Source organism: Pseudopodoces humilis, chromosome 9, assembly GCF_049639895.1.
Source record: "Pseudopodoces humilis isolate 2021_Gansu_Grassland_sample_001 chromosome 9, ASM4963989v1, whole genome shotgun sequence".
Lineage (NCBI taxonomy): Eukaryota > Metazoa > Chordata > Aves > Passeriformes > Paridae > Pseudopodoces > Pseudopodoces humilis.
In genome coordinates, this window is record NC_142208.1 from 6,600,177 (window position 1) to 6,619,823 (window position 19,647).

General features: G+C 39.1%; 1 protein-coding gene across 6 annotated transcripts in view; it reads right to left on the reverse strand.

The window, feature by feature from the left end:
- The window catches only part of ARID5B (AT-rich interaction domain 5B), a 119,667-nt gene that overhangs the window by 52,783 nt on the left and 47,237 nt on the right, over positions 1-19,647 (reverse strand). For 5 of the 6 annotated variants that reach the window (XM_005520426.3, XM_014250420.2, XM_088059801.1 and 2 more), the window contains one exon: positions 18,200-18,430. In XM_005520426.3, coding sequence (XP_005520483.1) covers positions 18,200-18,430 — 231 coding nt within the window. Of the gene's footprint in view, positions 1-18,199; positions 18,431-19,107; positions 19,210-19,647 lie in introns of all 6 variants that reach the window. The other variant, XM_088059803.1, reaches the window with a different exon arrangement.

A 19,647-nucleotide genomic window follows, 5' to 3' on the forward strand; every position in this document is an offset into this window, starting at 1 on the left:
TCAAACAGTCCAGCACAGCTGGTGAATTCCTATTTCTAACCTTTTGTCTTCACTAAACAGTCAAACATAGCAGATTTGTTGCAATCACCATGGAGATTTGTTGGTTTCAAATTAGGCACAAACTGTTTGTTTTCTTTGCTATTTTTATTGTGTTTTGAGCCTATTATGCTCATCCCACTCTGCCCTTTCCTTATCTTACTGGCAAATAAGAAAAACTGGCCTTACTGGGAAGTCAAATCCAAGACACAGCCACTCCTGAATTTTGTGGAGGATGGTGATGGTCTCCCCTTCTCAACTGCCTTTCCCCTCTGTTGCCAACCAGTGAGTCTGCACAATGCCAGACTACACTGATGAGATGACACAGAAGGGCCAAATGAAGTAAATGCCTGCTGACTGGAAGGAAAACATGAGCCTTGCTTTGTGCAGTCTCATAGTCAGGCCTACTAGGGCTGGAAGAAATAATTTACTCACTGCAGAAGGGAATAATAGGCAGGGTTTGGTCTCACATGTGAAATTATATGATTGAACCACCAAGGGCTGGCACGTGAGAAATAGCCCTGGTGTGGCAAAAGGGACCAGGATGGGGATAGGGATGGGACCATGTGACAAGGGAGGCAAAGGTGTGGAACTAAAGAGCAGGAGGACTGAAGCAATAGGTAGTAGGGGGATCCGCACTTCTGGAGTGTTTGGATTACATACAGAAAGCAGTTAAATCCAGCACTCCCAAGGCAGGTGAAAGGGTAACCAAGAGACATCTGGGCTATTGCAGCCAGATGCTATGGAGCACCTTCTCACCATGGAAAGGCTGTCACACACCACTGACAGCACGAAGGAATTGTTAATTGACTTCCAAGTGAAGTCTCTAACAGAAATTCCTTTGGAGGCGCAAAGAAAGACACAAGGACCGATAGTGCTGAATGTAGGTTTCCCACAGCCCAAGTCAATGGGCTCCCTGTGCCAAAAAATGCAGCAGGCTGGGATCTGACAGTCCCAAAGCTGCATAAGCCAAATGCAAGCCTTTCCCACAGTTCTCTGACAGGTACATTGCTGCCTTTAAAACAGCATCAAGTCTCCACTAAAACATTTTTCTGCTTCTGGGATCATATGCAATTCATAACATGGAACTTAGGTTTAAATTCAAAGGCTAATTAAAAAATAAAATCAATGAAATGCTTTTATGAAAGAGAAGATTGATCTGCAGCTTATAACTTGCAGCAATGTAATATTTTAGAACTTTAATAAATAATGCTTTTATCCTGATTGCAAAATAATACCCTGCCATGAAAACACAGAGCAGAGGTAGGAAACTGTTCAACAAGAATTAAAATGTCACACTTTGCACAGAATGGAGCATTACAATTATTGGTGAAACACATTTTTCAAACTTGTTAACACAAAATTAACAATTACATACATCACTTAATTCTATAAGTGCATATCTCTCAAAGTACCCATTAGCCAACCATGCCTAGTTCAGTTTTAATATACATGCAGGCTTTGTAGCACAGAGGGGATGTAACTGTGCAAGTGCTGGCACAGTAAACCCTGAAATGGCAAGTGCTATTAAATTGAGATGCAATCACATTGAAAGGGAAACATTAACAAACAGCAGACAATTGAGAAGAAAATACAGGGCGCTTGTGTTCTAACACATGTGCCTCAAAACCTTATATAACTATTCATTGCCTAGTTCATCTGGCCAGGGGCCCCGTTTGCTCTATGCTATGCTATACTAATTTTATAATAATAAACTGTTATACAAGCTTTATGCAGTCATGCATATGAAGAGGTTGTGGAAGACATTACATTTGATTATGTTTCTAGCAAAGACACCATCTTGAAATGAAACAGCCTGGTAGAAGTTCAAAATAAAAAAAACCCAAAACTGTAGCTAAAACAAACAAAAAAACCCCCACTAAACAACAACAACCAGAAAGAAAATAAAAGACAAATTAAAGAGAAAGGAAACAAATATATGCAAACAAATAATTTTAAAACCCCAAACAAACAAAAAAATCCTTTCTAAAAGGTTCTTCTCCCCTATCACCTCCACATTATGCATAACAGATGAATACCACTCATTCTTGCATTGTATTATATCCTATAATACAATGCAAGAACGTCCATGTTTCCGGCCTATGCTCACTGGAAGACAATCAGTGGTTTTTGGAAATGTGTGGGTTTTTTAAAATAAACTTTCTTTTTGTAAAAACAAAGCAAAATGGTTTAGAACCAAAAGGAATGCATAAAATAGCTGGGGTTTAAAAACCATGTTATTTTTTCCTTCAGCATGAACCACTGTGATACCTTAGTTAAAATTTAGCTGTACCACAGAACTTTTGTAGGATAGCTGTTGTAAAACTTGGGGATGAGAGACACAGGACACAAAAGCATATATACTACAAACAAGATGCGATCCAGAAAAGTAATTTCATATTCCACATTTATCTATGGAATTGTCTGAGAATTTTCCACTCAACATTATTTCCAGGTTTATCACAGCAGTTCTAAACTGGCTATATTTAGTCACTGACCAGTGCCAGAAAACACTACCAGATTATAGGACCATGGCATATTTTAAGTTTGATATCTCATCAACCATCAAGGTCAGAAATAAAATACCTGTTATAATCAAAGAGTAAAAGTCTCAGAGCTCCAAGATACATGAGGGATTTTTTTCAGCTAAATCATGAGATACCACAACTCAAAAATCACATTCTGATTACCATTATGCACCTGATACTTCCCGACCACCCTCTACACATTTTGACTTCAACATTTTAACATCTAATCTAAAAAAATCCCATTAAAGCTAGTGAAACAATGTTTTATGTGGGGCCCCTGAGGCACTTCCACATGCAAATACCACCACCACATACCAAAAGCAAAGATTCAGCACTCAAGTGGCACTGAAGCTGATGGGTGTAAGAGCAAGCCCCAAAAAGCTTTAATGCCAGATTCTAAATCACAGCACTGTCAATTCAAAGTAATTGACTCCTGTGGATTTACATGAGTGGAAAGGAGATCCTAATCTTGTTCCTAACCTTTACCTCTGAAGCAGTGATGATCATAAATCAGGCTTTGCTATCCAACAGGAAAATGTCAGAATTTCATAACTCTCTTCAAATTGGGCAGGCAGTCAAAAATGTTCTGAGCAACACTTAACAGGCTTTTTAATTTTAACATGTCTAATGAAAAGAAAACAACTGGAAATACTTACACAGATTAACTCTCATCTCAAATGGTTTTGATAAGACAGTGCATCCAAATGAATGTGGGCTCAAAGCCTTGTGCTTGAATAGCGAGCATTGAGTTCCCTGAGCTGCTGCAATGGTACAACAACTGGGGAGACTGTGGAACAGCACCAAAACTCATCCAAAGAAAGGGATGGGTACAGGACATAGCCACACTAGCACCAGCTGTGACAGCGTTAGCCCTGAGGGTATGTCATCCCATGATAAAATCTAATCCTTCCAATCACAGACCAAGCATTTAATTTCAACCTTTCTGATGAAAAAAAAAAAAGAAAAAAAGGGGAAAAAAGAGCAAACCCCAAACAGACGTATAGTGACTATGGGGTGTTACTGTGGAGAAAAATTTCCATTTAGTTTAAATGGCATCTTCAAGTGCTAAAAAAAGGCATGAAGGACTTGACTCAGTAGATTGAGACAACTTCATGTGAGGTAAAAGTTATGCCAGAATTCAAATGCAGCAAGAAGTAGGAACCAGGAGCAATGCAAGAGAAGGAGTGGAGCCAAGCCAAGGGGTTTGCCTGGAGCTTAGACCCATGGCCAAATGCTCCTACCAAAGGAAGCAGGAACCTCACCCATTCTCTAGCTGCAGGAATGCAAGACAAGGTGGCAAAACTCTCTTCAGCCACTAAGCAGTGTTTGTTGACTTCCTGTAACCTATTTAACCATTATTACCTTGCTTTGGTCTAGGCTTCTGAAACTGCAAAAGTCCATCTTCAGCCTCCTGCAACTGCTTCTGGCTGCATGACCCACCTCATCTCTGCCTTTGACTGATATGCCAATTGGAGCTAGTATTTGCTACTTTGGGACTGTCTGATTTTCATGGATCTGCATGCTTAGATCCAGTCAGGACAGCCCTGATGCCTTCTCCAGCTCACCTGAACTGGAAGCTGATGTTACTGCTAATTCATCTTGGCTTCCTTTGCTCTCCAGAATATTTCTGATGGTTGCTAGGCAACTATTGTTGAATACATGCATGAGACATTAACTGTATGAGCACTTTAAAAGAAGAAAATTCTTTAAAACTGAGGACATTGCCATACCAAAAATAGGATATTTCTTTTATGAAGGGCAACACTCGTGGCTGGGAATGTTGAAGGCTGCAGTATGTCAGAGGCCAGATGAGTCACTCAGATTACTCACATGCAGCGCAGCACAAAAGCAGCATCTTAGCAGACCTGACTTTTAATAAAGTTTCATTTTAAATTAAGTGCTTCAGATCTAGTTTTATCTTCTGACTGCTGTCATTGGGATATCATAGTCCACATTTTCATGAAATTAATTGAGTTGGGTTCAGCTGCTGTTACAGTGTTAAAACGTAGGGAGTGTATCGATTCAGTACCTTCTAAACCAAACATGGCAGCAGGAAGTACTCCTCTTAGCTACACTTCAAAGAGATGCTGTAGCCTTACTGCTGATCCTAAGTGCTCTGTGCTTCTTACCCATAAATGTGGATTTCATTTTATAGGGTCTTTTTTTCCAAAATACATTCCAATGTAATGATCAAGCTCTAAAGACAGTAAACACAGACTTCCATAAATTGACTTAAACTTCTAAACTAAGTAACTGCAAGGATTTGCAGCTAGGTAATTATTAGTGGGGGGGGGTTTGTTTTATAAAAATCTCATCTCTATCATAACTAAACATTCACAACGTACACGTATTCATCTAAATGACAGACTGCCCTTCAAAACAACCAGCACCAAAAACCCCCTGAAGAACCACCATTTTTTGGCAAATTAGTACAATGACTATAGTTCACTGCAAAATCAGGATGCTATAAAAGAATGAGGACAACTATGCTGCTAATTTTGAACACGGTGTTCTGAGCTAAGAGCTGCTCAAGACCCTGGGAACAACCTTTTGCATTTTTCAAACTTGTGCTCTACCTCTGTGAAAGTTCATAGTGGGACACAGGCACAACTCAACAAAGTTCAGCTGAGATTTGTAAGACTTGAAGGTGAAGGAACCTATTTAATCAGGGAAATGAAAAGCAGAATCAACACCTACTTAAAGTAAACATGCCACCCCAGAGCAAACAGCTGTTTTTCACTGGGAGTTCACCTTCCACTACAATTGCAAATCCAGAATGAAACACAGGAGGGTGATGACAGAGCTGGAAGATCACACAGTACCTCTCTGGTGAATCAGCACTAGCATCTGTGAATATCACTTATGTTAGTGGGATGAGCACCATTAGCGTTTTCACATATTCTCTTACCCTTTCTATGACCTGAAACTGCTGATTTCAAACAAATTCATTCCCTTCTACTACTCAGTTGCTTCATTTCTAACATCTTTTTAACATCTTTTTAAACCTACTACAAAGTTAAGGTCACCAGAGATGTCTGTGAAAGACCCATCAGAGAAGACTCATGAAGTAGATACTCTAAGTCTGCAGAAGATCTTGCAATGTGTTGCCACATTTAAATGATGTGCTACTGAGTTACATTTTCCATTCTTCACTTGAGGAGAAAGCCCTTGGCAGCAGTTACTAAAAGTGGCCTAAAATGGACCTGTAATTCCCCCTGAGCTGATCTCCTGAAGAGAGAACAGGCCAGGGATTCATCAGACTCCAGAGACCAGAGCAAAGAAGCACACTGCCCAGTCAGTGGTCTGAGGCAGGCAACAGATCATGGTGAATGGAGACAGATAAGGAGAACAAAGAAAACACAGGCTATCAACAGCCACCAGCGTGGGTCAGTGGAGACACTGATGTTTAGCTCCTAATATACCATATTTCCTCCATAATCCTGTTCCTCATTCTCCTGTCCACAGAACTGATGCAAAGCTCTGCCTCGTCTAATTAAGACTGCAAACAAAAATTTTTGAAGGTTTATCTTATTGTATAATGGACATAAGATCCAGCATAGTCTAGCCTTTACTGGCCCTGATGCTATAAATTACATATATTAATAAATTATATTATTAATATAATATATAGTACATTAATATATTGATATAAACAAAAAATAGATTAATAAATAGAAATAAAATATTAATAAATAAAAAGTTACAGTTTTTAAGGCCAGAAGTAATTAGGAGGATATGAGCTCCTTGTTTACCTTCTGCATATACTGCCTATACAGCTGAGTGCCTACTGGATGAAGACAGTATCTCAGAGTAAGGGTCCCGTCTTTTGCAAAGCAGTCTTGATTTAAAGGATTCAAGTAATAAAGAATCTATGCTACTCCTAGCTAAATTGTTACCATGGTTAATTACCCCTCCCTGCTATGTAATTGTACCTTAGTTTCAGCATTAATTTATCTGCTTCCACTTTGAAGCATGGGGTCTTGCTTCAAATTAGAGTCTTGCCAAATTAGAGACCTCGGCTTTCACAGGTCTCCTCCTTACTGAAGTACTAACAGACTGAATGGGCCCCCTTCTTAGTCTTCTCCTCTGTGCACTAACTGGAGTGACATTTTCTAGTCTTTCACTTAGAAGCAAGTTTTCTGTCCCATGAACCGCTTTTTGGGCCCTACCTTAACCCTGTCCAGTACTTGAATATGCAAAGGACAGGCATCAGAATCAGGTACAAAGACAAAAGTAGGGAAAAACCTCTCTAGTAAAATTCTTTCTGCTCTTCCATGCTCCTCTACAAGCCCATAGTTTAGAATAGTACATTTAGAATAGTAGTGGTAGTGCAGTTATTCCATGAAATTGTACCACCCTTTTTGAAGCAAGCCATCATCATTTGACTGACCAAGAATATTAGTTCTTAGGGGGTTCATAATGATTTCCTCTAGCATTAGAGGCAGGAGTAGTAACATCTCTCTATTTCCTCTCTCTATTCCTTGCTTATTAATTCAAGAAGCAGTTCTGCTCTCCTACTCCAGTCAGTTGGTTATCTATCATTACCCCCAAGTAATTTATGCCATTAAGGCCAACACAACAGCCCTGAAGCACACGGAAACGCTCCCAGACCACTAAAAGACCAAGATACACCTGAGGCCCTCTAATACTGAGGCCCAAACTTCAGCTGAAATATAAACTATTACTGCTTCTCTCACATTTGGCCCATTGTGGACAATATATCAACTAAAAAAAAAATCACTAAAGAAGTCAAAATTGCTGATGATAAACCTACAAAAAATTGCACACTACTTCTTTTATTAAAATTAGCTGCACTTTCAGGACTTACGCATAAAAACAAGGTCCTAGGAAGAAACATACCAGCATCCAATGACTATGAACACATGCAAAAAGAGACTGCTGAGGTCTCTCAAGCTATTCTTGTAAATGATAAACTAATTGCCCGTGAACTGTTTGATCAGGTTTACAAAGATGCTGACAGGTAATGAGAACTTAAACAGCACTATTGTCAATAGAGACAAAAAGCCCTACTCTGGATCCCCCTCAACACCCTCACTTTATTTCAGAAAGAGAAAACTATAGCAAGAATTTTAATGACCTATTATGCCTCTTTTGCAATTTGATTTAAAAGCAAATTCACAAAATCCCAGCCACGTGGTATTTAAATTCTGCAGAAGTCTCACCCACCAGTAATTACTACTGCAGTGTTTAAAATTTTAAAAGAAAACAAACCCAAACCTGAACAAAACACTATTTTTCAATTAATTTTCTTAATCTGATTTCTCTCCACATTGCATCATCTCCCAATTACTGTGATTTTGCTGAGTGTGCCAATTTCTTAAATACACAGCTATAAAATGTATGGACTAATTGTTGAGCAGAACTGAAGAGCTATTAAAACTGCAATAGTACAGCACTTCCAATGGTAGTCTATTATTTCTACATGATTGGTTTTGTACAGTCCAACTCATGCAGTGAAATTCTTAGATAAATTAACTCCTTCATTTTGACATAAACATCAAAGGGAGAATTAAAGGAGAACGAACATTATTTTCTGCTGCCATGTTAGACATACTGTTTAAAACACCCATGAATATTCCTGGAAAGTTACAAATTATTTAAATTGAGAAAGCCGTTTGCTGTTTTACCAAGTCTGCAACACACAAAATTTGGCTCCAAAATTATTTCATTTTCCCATTTCATGTTGCCCTGTCATCTACATGGTAGAGTATGTTTACAGAACTTTATAAATATAATATGCAATTCAGTCATTTCTAAACAGCCCTGTAAGTCTGAAATGTACACAATTTAAAGATTACTTAGTGAACACCAAACCCTTTCCCAGCTGTTTTAAATTTTGAATTTCTCAATAAATGAATAACATACTAAAAAAGCAAACAAGATCTGACATTATTTAGTCTAGGTTTCTAAAACGGCATAACGTGTACCTAAAAACAATTCTGACTAATTATATTTAACTAGAGCAGTATTCTATTATTCATAGATCATTTTCTTTACAGACTAGGGGGCTTCATGTGGCATTCAAGCATTTCAAACATTTACTTTAATTGTTCAGTCCTTCCAAGAGCCAAGCTGCTGCAAAAAGGGGTAAAATGTTCACTCATATCTTTTATATATATTCATGTGACCAACACATGATCTCAGTTAAGTGCTGCAACTGTTCATTAACACACATCACAGCCCCCCAGTCAGCACTGGGAGCTTTGAAACCATGCCAGAAGCAGGGGCTCAACAAATGGCACTTTGACCTTTTCACTACTAACTTCAGTCTTTATTAAAATCTCTCAGACGTCAGCTCTGTCTCTCTCTTTTACCGTCTTTTTACCATGGGCTACTGAAATAGCTAATATTCATTCATTAAACAGAAAAGTTTGTTAGATTCTTACATGATAGATTCCCCTTTCACATGCAATCGACTTGTGAAATGCCTCTGATTGAAAAAGAGAACGAAAACACCCCCTCCCCCTGCCAAACAACTCTAAATTCAGATTGCTCAGTCACTTCCAGGGAAATCAAGCATGCTGTCTAATATTAAAAAATCTCATAGCATCCAGGCAAGTTTAGCTCTATGTTCCTCTTATTAAATTTCACCTTAGCAACACACAAAATCCTCACCCCACTCTTTGCTTGCTTTTGCAGTTTCATGTTTGCATCTTCACTTCTTTGGTCCAAGCATTTCTGGAGGGACAGTTACTGAATTTTTTTGTCCAGCAGAGTTTCAGTTTCTTACAATAGTCACCAAAACCAGCAATCCTATGGAGGAAAATGCAACTAGAGACAAATAGAGGCTATGATCATTTTTATAGTCCTCAGGCATAGATAGAGGGAAAGACAGAAATTACAATTTTTTTTTTTTTTTGGCCTACCACTAATTAAATAACTACACATTAAGAAGAAAAAATCCAAAAACCAAGCAAAAAAACCCTCAAAACAAAAATAAAAACAAACCCACAGAAAAAGTTCTCATGAGTCATTTATGTGTTTTCATTCTTTGTGTAAACTTTCTGGCACACCCTATATGCTTAACTTCTTGCTTTAAGTAAGTACTGGAAAATATGCACAGTATTTTGAACCAAGGGGAATGACACATTAATTCAAAGCTTACTTCGTGTAAGTTTGCATTTTCCAAATTTGAAATGCAACTTCAAGGAAACCTAAAACTCACCTTCAACCTCTGATTTCTCTACCTCCTCTGATTTTTCTACATACCCACGGATTATGTAGAAGGTATAAACTATTCATTTAAACAACACAGTGAAGTATCATCATTAGGTGGCTTAGTTGCTTGGGATACTCCTATCAGCCTGACCAGTAGGGAACCTGGGAAGTGTGAGCTCCAAAGGGGAGAAAAGTAAACAAAGTAATGAGTAACAGTTACAGCTCCTTAAAATGTGTACATTAACTTCATCTAGGTATTGGGAAACTATTTGCTTTTTAGAGGCAGCACCCTCTGACTGAAATAATGATAAATATTTTGGAAATTCCATCTCAAGTCAAAATGAAATTATCTAAGAGCACTTGTGGAGAACAAAGCTTTTTAGTATACCTTCAAATGAACTCAGGTAAGTTTACAAATGGCCCATACCTAAAAGACCATTAACTAAAATTACATTTGTTTTTATTGAAAGACAGCCTCAAGTGCTGACATGTAATGCATAGTAATACTGTTAAACCAGTTCTGACATAATATTTCCCTAGGCATAATAACCACAAATTTTAGTTAAGAACTAGCCAGAAACAAAATAGATCCACGTAAAAGTAGTTTTAATAATAAATACCTCAACAATATTTTATGTCACTTTGTAAAAAAGTTAAAGGCATCCCATAATAATTAACAACAAAAACTTCATGTTCTTTACTATTGCATGATGGTTGTGAAAGGTTATTTCATAGACCCACAGCTGCCAATGTTGTAAATTATGCAGGCATCAAGAAGCACTAAGGAGAAATAATAGCAATTTAAACTAAGGCTGACATAATTAATGATAAACAGTCATTGTAAAATATTACAATGTTGTCTTTTTTGAGTGGGTTTAATCAGAAGAATGGGACCATATTCTGACACAAAATCACTTCACTTTTCAGTTGTATGGGAATAGGGGCCCTTCCCTGGTCATAAAAGTCTCCCTTGCTCACTGCCACTGCTGAGCCTCAACACCTCAGGGATGCTGCTCATGAGGCTTGGGTTGCCAGTGGGCACAGCTCCAGAGTCTGAGCAGGCCTGGTGGTCCAAGGGAGGCATGCAAACCAGGGGAACAGTCAAACAAGGATGTGCTAATGAAGGCATACGAGGCAAAGGAGATGGCTCCAGAAATGAGACAACCTATGATGGACATGGCTCACAAATGTGATGAAGACAGCCCAGCTTACTTTTAGCTACGATCACAAAACACAATTTTGATAGCTGAACTGTAAAACCAGCCATCAAGGGAAAATCTTATATAGAAGGAATTAGTAATGTACATCTACAATCATTTATTGAATGGACACCAATGAAATGGATGTGTGTGTAATAGATGACAAAATGCATGCTATGGGTTACATTTATCAGGCACAGAAGAGCAGCTCACTTGCAAACCCTAATTTGCTGGAACTACGCATTATTTCTCTGCTGAGCTCTGTCTGGTAAAACATGTAAACCTCACAATACCATCACATAATCACAAAGCTAAAAAATAAAACGAAGTTCTGGGCACACCCAGGCCCCAGGCACTCTTGAGAAAGGATCTCCCACCTCCTGTCCAGTGAGCGCCCCAAACCCAGAGCTATCCTAGACCAGGCCATACTGGGCACCCCATGGCTCACCACCCAGACATTTCTCAAGCAGCCCGGTCATGGCCCCATGTTGTCACTGCAGGCACATGGCACAAGCCCCGTGTCTCCAAGACTGCTACCCAAGGGCACCTGAAGAAGTAAGGAGCCACACCAAATTCCCAGGCACTCTCCCATGGGAGCAGTTCTCTCGCAGTGACACCGGTGCATGCCGCAGGCCTCTCGGGCAGCTGCCCTGCTCTTCTGTGCTGAGCTGACAGCCATGACCAGCCCCGACTGAGAAGGGATGCCGCGGGGCCTGAGGGAATGGGCAGAGGCTGTTTTTCAAGCAGTACCTGCCCTTCCACTCAGCATCTGCTGCCTTCCTGAGGGCAGCAGGAACACACAACCCAAATAAAATGAGTGTTCTCCATCAAGGAGTTTTGATTATGTAGTGAAAAATAATCTATCTTACTATTGATTCTGGTTACAACTATGGTCACTAGTGAAAATGCACTAAAAAACCAGAAAGGAGTAGCTTACAGCATTTGTTTCCATTGAACTTCTTGCAGACAGGAAGGTATTTTATCTTACTTTACTGCACATTACTTATGTTTACTTAACAGCTTACTGTTAACATTGGGTGAGATTCTGTCTTTGGTTAACTGGTGAAAATCTTGAGTAACAGCCACAGAAGTGCACCGAGTTATGCTGGATTTACGCAACTAAGTAAGGCATAATGTGACCCCTTATCAGTGCCTTTTGGTTTGAGTATACAAATATTTTATGCATTTCAATGAGCGAAAGAATGCAAAACCTGCAAATATTTATTTTTAGATGTATGGGGAAAAAGCAATTAGAGCTAAATATGTTAAGAATAGAGAAATCACTTAACAGAAGCAATTATGTTGGGCACATAAACAGCTCTGCCTTTTAATTTAAATGTGCAAAACACACTAGAAAATATAAATTGTTTAAAAAAAAATCCTCCAAGTACTTTTTTACAACTGAAAAATCAATCATTATAAACAACATCTGGGGATCATTAATATCTTGTTCTATAGCTGAATTAACAAAATAAGAAAGAAATCTGACCAGAATTCAGAACATTTACAGATTCACTTTCTCGAGCTAAAAGCTTGTATTTGCAGAGGTGGGGTGGGAAGGAAGAGGAAATGTACATTTATCTACATTGTATATAGCACTATTATGCATCAATCACTATTTCCCCTCCAGCTATATCCTGTTTTTGTTTTGAGAGACCTAAAATTTGAAATATTTAGCTAAGCCACCCTGCCCAAGACCTTGGAAAAAATTAGCATATTTTTCAGACTGCTGAAGATGACATTGTAAAGCTCCATCTAAGAAGCTCCCAGTATCTATGTTAATAAAACGTCTCCATACTCCTCCGATTGCAGTTCTAAATGTTTTAAACATTCCAGTCTTTGTAGAGGAGCACTAACACTGATCCCACTCTAATACCACATCTATATTAAAACAAAGTAGCCCAAAGCATCTATATGGAAACCTCAGGTTTTTCTGAATTTCACAGATATAAATTAAACTGCAGGATAGCCAAAACAGACAACAGTAATAATGCTGGTATTTTACATCAGCTGAAAAACTTTAAAAAACCACCCTGTCAGCCCAAGTACAATTCTTGTACTGGAGACAGTTTAAAAAGAAAAGCCAACTTTGACTCACACAAATAAAGTCACCAACAGGAAAGCTGTATTTCATTTAGACTGAAAACATTCTTCCGTCTTTTTTGTTTGTTTGTTTGTTTTAAAGACTCATCCCCTGCCAAGGTTTTATTTTGCTATGCTTTTCCCCCACACAACTGATTTTATCTGTGTGTCACAAACTTCTGTAAACTAAGATGCATAATGAGAGCAAAGAACAAATTTCAGCTATACCAGGGGTAATGGTACCACTCTGTATCCTGAAGTCACCAGCTTTCATGCCACATAATTTTTCTGGCACATGACCCATCTCTAAGAAGTCCTTTCTCCTTCACAATGATGCTCTTCCATGGCTTCCCTGGCCAATGACAAGAAGGAGGGTAAGTCCTTCTGAAATTGTTGGCTCAGAAACTCCAGCAGCTGGGAGGACTGGTAAGTCACCCCTCATTCTCAACCACTCCCTGCCAGCCCTGGAAGTGAGACAAACTGCCTTCTTCATTGTTTTTACAAGGAGAGATGAGCTGTTGAAGTTTTTGAGGTTTGCATTTTAATGCAGATAACTTCTCCCCTAGTGAGAAATATATCTTTAAGTTTGGTTTGGGGGATGGGAAGAGGAGATAAGTGGGGCCTGCAATGCCCTTTTTTGCTCAGGTTTTTTTTTCAATGAGCAGTTTCTCTCTGCATTGGTCATGCTATGGCCAAATTAAGATGATTAATTTTTCAGAGAAAAAATTGTATTTATACCACAGTAGGCTGTAGGTTTTTTTCGATACTAAATGTTTCATAAAAAAATTGGGTTTTACATGCAAGCCCAAAACCTTCTTTTGGCCATGAATATGTGTTTACAATACTCCAGGGACCAAACAGATTGTTTAATGGCATATTGAACCTAGCATGCTGTAAAAATAATCCAGAATTATTTAAAATTTACCAAACAGATTCTGAAAATTGAAAAGAAATAAGGTATTCAGTTTTATCTCACACTCCTGTTTAAAGAAAAGCAAGCCCATCCTCACAGAATGAAAGACAGCCTTTGGATTCATCTTTACCAGACAGGATTTACAACATTTATCTAGAAAAGCACCATGACAAATCCTTCTGTGTGAGATTTTTATCTGCTGAAGCTGATGGAGCCAAAACTCACCATCACCCAGACCACAGCTGGATCACAGAAGGATCCTGGCTCACTGATGTGCCCTAGAAGCCACTCCATGCCAAGGAGCTAGCACAAGCCTGGTAACTGAAGTCACCTTTTTTGGACAAGCAAACACTGAGGACATGCGCTGCTATAGCAACAAGTGCACACTGATTTATGTGCAGTGACCTTCAGATACACCTTCTGAACACTCACAGGCATGTGAGTGTTTTGCCTCCAGCTAGATCACTTTGGTGTATAATGAAAATTATTAGAAACCTAATTTTTTCATTTCTTCTCCCTTGCAGCACGTATGACCACACAGCAGATGCCAGTAAATGATAGGCATTTACAAAAGTTACTCAGTAACAGTAGCCCCAGAGGCTGATAAATGAAAAAGATTATGAAAAATGTCTAGAGTTCCAGAGAAATGTTCATTTTTATTGCTCATGTTCATTTCATTATCTACCTGGACTGTTTCATGCTGGTGAGGACCTCTAATTGCTCTTATTTCAGGGGAGGGATATGTGTGTAGTTTGACTGTGGTCATAGCCAGGAAGTTGGGCTATCAAGACATCCAAGCATGGTTTATGTCTTCTTGCTTTCTGAACAGAACCAAGCTCTTGAGCCTATTTGCATTCTGGAGGGGAATCCTCCAAGGCAGTTGGATTAACTAATCAGTAGTTATGTCAAGAAGAATGGGAACAGGAGGCTTCCCACTCACAGAAGTCTTTCCTCTGTAAATGTAGAGGAAGTCCTTCCGTGGCAGGGTGCAAAAAAAAACATGCAAATGTTTGAGCCTTCCAGCTGCTGAGCTCATTCCTCAGCAGCCCACTTCTCCAGCAGCCTCCTAGATGGGATACTGTGGTACACTGAACCAAACCAGAGGAGAATCAGAAAAGGACTGTGCAAGAAAACTGGTCCTAAATATTCCTGTCCAAACCACTTGGGCACATGCCATACAGCAGTGGATATGCAGGGTGGAGGCAAGCACAGGTAGCTGTGGTGTTGGCAGCATCTGTGGCAGCCCAAGCTGGAGCTGGAGGGGAAACAGCACAGCCTGAGCCTCACAGAGGCTTTATGGAAACCCAGAACATCCAAACCCCAAAGCCTTGCTCCATCTCTTCCGGCCATACCTGTGGGAGCTCACAGACAGCATCTACACACATCTGCTTTAAAAAGTCCTACACCAAAACAACATTATTTATTGTCAACAAAACATAATTCCTCTTCCTCATTTCCAGCTTTATTTATTTTTGTTAAACCCTACAGAAGAGGGAAAAAGAGGCAAGGAGTATGAGAACAAGGCAGAGCTCAACAAATTTTTTTTTTTGTTACAAATTTATATTGACAGTAAGAGAGTATATTTCCAGGAAAAACATTTTGGCTAATTAAAACTGCCTAACAAGGTCAACAGCTTACATGCTGTGGATTCTTTGTAAAGGTTTTTCTGGTGTCTCATTTGTGACATGCTGTATCTATTGCAAAATACTCCAGCACAGAGAGAATGTGTAAGACTTGCCTCAAAAAGCAATGCTTCTGAAGAAGACTTGGCATCCATATCAGAAACCAGTGCTCCAGTGCTTCCCACATAAAGGCATCAGCAGAATGTGTTTCCCAAATTTCATATTTGCTTTAGAGTTAGGAGAAATTCAGGTAAAAATGGTGAAATACTATCTTGTCCCCTCTGCACACTTACTTCATTTGCAAGGTAAGAGAGAGACAAAACCTTCACACTGAATGTGTCAGGATCTCCTTATAGACACCTTTTCAGAATTTTTGTCACCATTTTTGTAATCTGGTATCCCCTCAGATATGACTGATAAATACCAGTGCCTTAGAGTAATCTATTTATCTACTGTACCACCTTGCCTCTGTTTAGCCTTAGCAGTCATCACTTTCCATATGTGACATCCATCTACACGGTATCAGTGTAAACTGTATAATGAAGCACAGTACATTTTATTGTCCTGCCAGCAAAGAAATGGATAAACTACTACTCTGCCTGTTGTCTTCAAAAAGGTAGCGTAATTGACACCATACATTTTGCAATACAGATATGGAACCACACACTGGCCAGTTTTTTCTTCTTAAAACAACAGGGCTTAAAAATTTTACATCATTATTTTCATAATAAATACTTTTAAACAGTATTTTTGGGGGATTTTTTGTGGCTTTTTTTAATAGGATTTTTTTAAAATCTGCTTCTTAAACCAAACTAAAGTTTAAATACACATTATTAATTTCTGTGTCTAAGATTTCTGTGGCTCTGGTTGATAATGAGATAATTGCCTCACAAAGGTCAAGAGAATGGCATAGTTTGCTTTCAGAGGCTGAACAAAGCACTTGCTATGGTTCACTAAGCATAGTTTCTGCATCACTCCACATCTCTTTGATTCATCTATTACTAATATTCCATGATATACCTGTATTATGGATCCAACTATTTCAACAAACCTGTAATCAAGGAATGACCCGGAATAAAATACTCAACAGAAAGCAGATGGTAGGCTCATCAAGCGCCTTCAAGCCTAAAATAATCTTTCCCATATAAAAAGGAGAGTCAATTACAACTGAACTTTATATTCTGAGCTTGAGCTCGGAGTAAATAAAAACCAACACAATACTACTGTGCCACTGGACCAAACTTCCAGGGCCTTTAATTCATTTTTTTCACCATCCCCACCCCCTAAGAGCAACCAACACTTTTATTCATAGTTCATTCAAAGCCTGTAATGTTTTGCATGAGTGTGAGCAGACTTGACAGTTTGGGCCTGAGTCTGAAAAATCTTGACAGCACAAAACTAAAACTACTCCCAGCAGTCATGTGCTCCAGTGACAACACCACATGAGGAAGGATCTCATCTGCCTTTTGGGAGTGGAGTGGCAGAGCAGTAGAGGAGCACTACCTTACAAAATGCCCCAATGTCACCAGATGAGTCAGGGTTTCTCTGCTGACACAACAGTGCCTGAGCTGGGAACCAAGGTCAAAGCCAGTGTGCTTGAGTTCAGAAAAACAGGTAGACAACTCTCCCATCAGAAACATTCCCTCTCACACTCATTATTATTTGTTTAAGGGCATCAGCAGAATTTTTTTCTCTAAGACACCACAGGCGCTTCCTTGCAGAGATGTAGGGGTCTTGCATGCAAAGGTATACTCACCACCAAGCAGACTTTGCAAGCACTAGCCAGAGAACTCATCCATCTGGTGATACGGGGGATAAAACGTAATTCTGTACACTGATAAAGAAACTACACTGGACCCATTACTAGGTGTCTACACAGTATGCATTCTGCCACATATTCAAAGTACATCTGCAATCATTGGGATGATCTGACACCAAAAAACCCTGTGTGAAATCACCTGGTTGCTATCAGGTGTCACAACTTGCAGTCCTTTCCCCCAGCTGTGAGGGGCTTCATACTCCTTTAGAACTACAGAGTATTCTCTATGCCTTTTGAATTAGGAGGTCACCTTCCAGAAGTATCTCTGCACTCATAAAAATCAGTCTCCTAGCAGTGGCAAAGCCCATGCTGAACAAGCTCACTTGCCAAGATGATCAGAAACACCAGCTACAGCTGACACTTGTACAGGGCCCTGGGAGCACAGCTCTGAGTGCTCTGCAACAGCAATGGGGTGTGCCAGGATTCTCTCCTATTTTGCATTATTTAGCATATTGCACCAACAATGACTTCAAAAAACTAATGCTGTAAAGCTTTTGGAAGACACACTATAGGTGAATGGTTAAGGTAGATAAGCTTCCAACTCAGGCAATGTATCGTTTCACTCAGAGTCACTGTGCTACACTCTACCCATGTAAGATTATCTTTGATTGTGAACTCAAGTGCAATACTGAGATCACCAGAGGCTGAAGGCCTTCAGTCTTAGAGAAGAAAAAGCATATTTGGTACTGAACATTTAAATCATAAATAGCATTGGTTCATTTCAAAGGAATCACATCTTCCCTTTGGAAATCAATGGACACTTAAAAGAAGAAAAATGTCTTTACTTCTGAGAAAAAGAAAATAGCTGTAATGGGACTTACCAAACTCATCACATATACTTTCATTTTCTATTAGGGTAGGATGATCAAATGTATCCCGACAATAGAAGATTTGGGGGTTCTTGCTTGTTACTGCAATGCCTCCAAGGGCTAAAACAAACTGGTCTGTTAGTATTGAAGAGGGCTTGTCCTGAATGCGCTTTAACATGGAACGGTATCGACAATATTGCGGGTAGCTGAGAATTAAAAGGTTTGAATCTTCATCATCTTCACCTGGAAGAACAGAAAAAAATACTCTTAGTATACCAGAAAAACGCAAAACAAGAGCCATAATTCAAGTATTTCAGAAAAATTAATTATTCTGAAGTAAGTTTGTCTTTTCTCAAGACCCAACTTTTATAGCACAGTGGGTCTGGAAAGAAAGGTTAAAAACAGAAATTTAAAGAGAATTTATTAAATAGGTTATTTTCTGCCTTTCTGTTCAGTTTTCCCATACTTACTACCAAGGACTACCTGGATGAGCAAGAAAACACTCCTCTGCAGAAATTGGCCAAGGGCCTGAATCAAAGTGTTCTCCATACTTAGCCAATTTGGCTGCTTCAATAGAAATATTATCTGTAACTTTTACTCAGTTCCCCATATAGCTTTTCTATACTCATGTTTACATCAGCTAGCATCTTTTAAAAATAATGATATACAAGCCTCAGAGCATACAGCTACTACCTCTCCTTGGAAGTACCTGATACTGTCAGTTACTGAAGAACCTCTGGGCTGGGGAGGTGGGCTGATTTGACATGGTCATTGCTGCTAAACCCCAAGAGGTAGAAGCAACTTTCTTCACATTAACTGCAAATTCAGCAGGACTCAATAAAAGTCCGACAGAGCACAACAAGCAAATGAATTTTCAAACAGCTTGAGCTGCTAGGCTCAAAATATAAAGCAATCTAGACCTCAGAGATTTCCATTCCTCCATGGTTTAGATGCTGTCACATATGAAGGTGGCAGATTTTGAAATATCACAATCAAGAGTCATCATATAGCCAGAAGGAAACCTAAGAGGGGAAAAAAAAAAAAACCTCAACTAGGGATACAAACATGAGAAATGACTCATTTGCAGTTATGCAGGCAGTACTCAACAGCACCTCTTTCGATGCTCATTTATCTCCTCAGGTACATAACTGAGCATGGCTTTCCAAGCATGCCAATGAAGGGAAAGCAACAGCATTCACTTTATGTTTTCTTCTGTACTCTGATTACTGAATAACTCAGCTATTTCTTCTGCAAGAGACAAAAGGTCTACTATTTAATCCCATTACCAATGCTGAAATCATCATTCTTACTCCTAAAGTAAAAATCATTTCAGACAGTGAAAGAAAAGTCAGATCAGTTCTCCCCAACTAAATACGATGACAAAACTCATCTAGATTCAAGTGAGGCAATGGAAATGTTGACACATGAAAGGCTAAATTTTAAGAAGTCTCTGGAAGCAG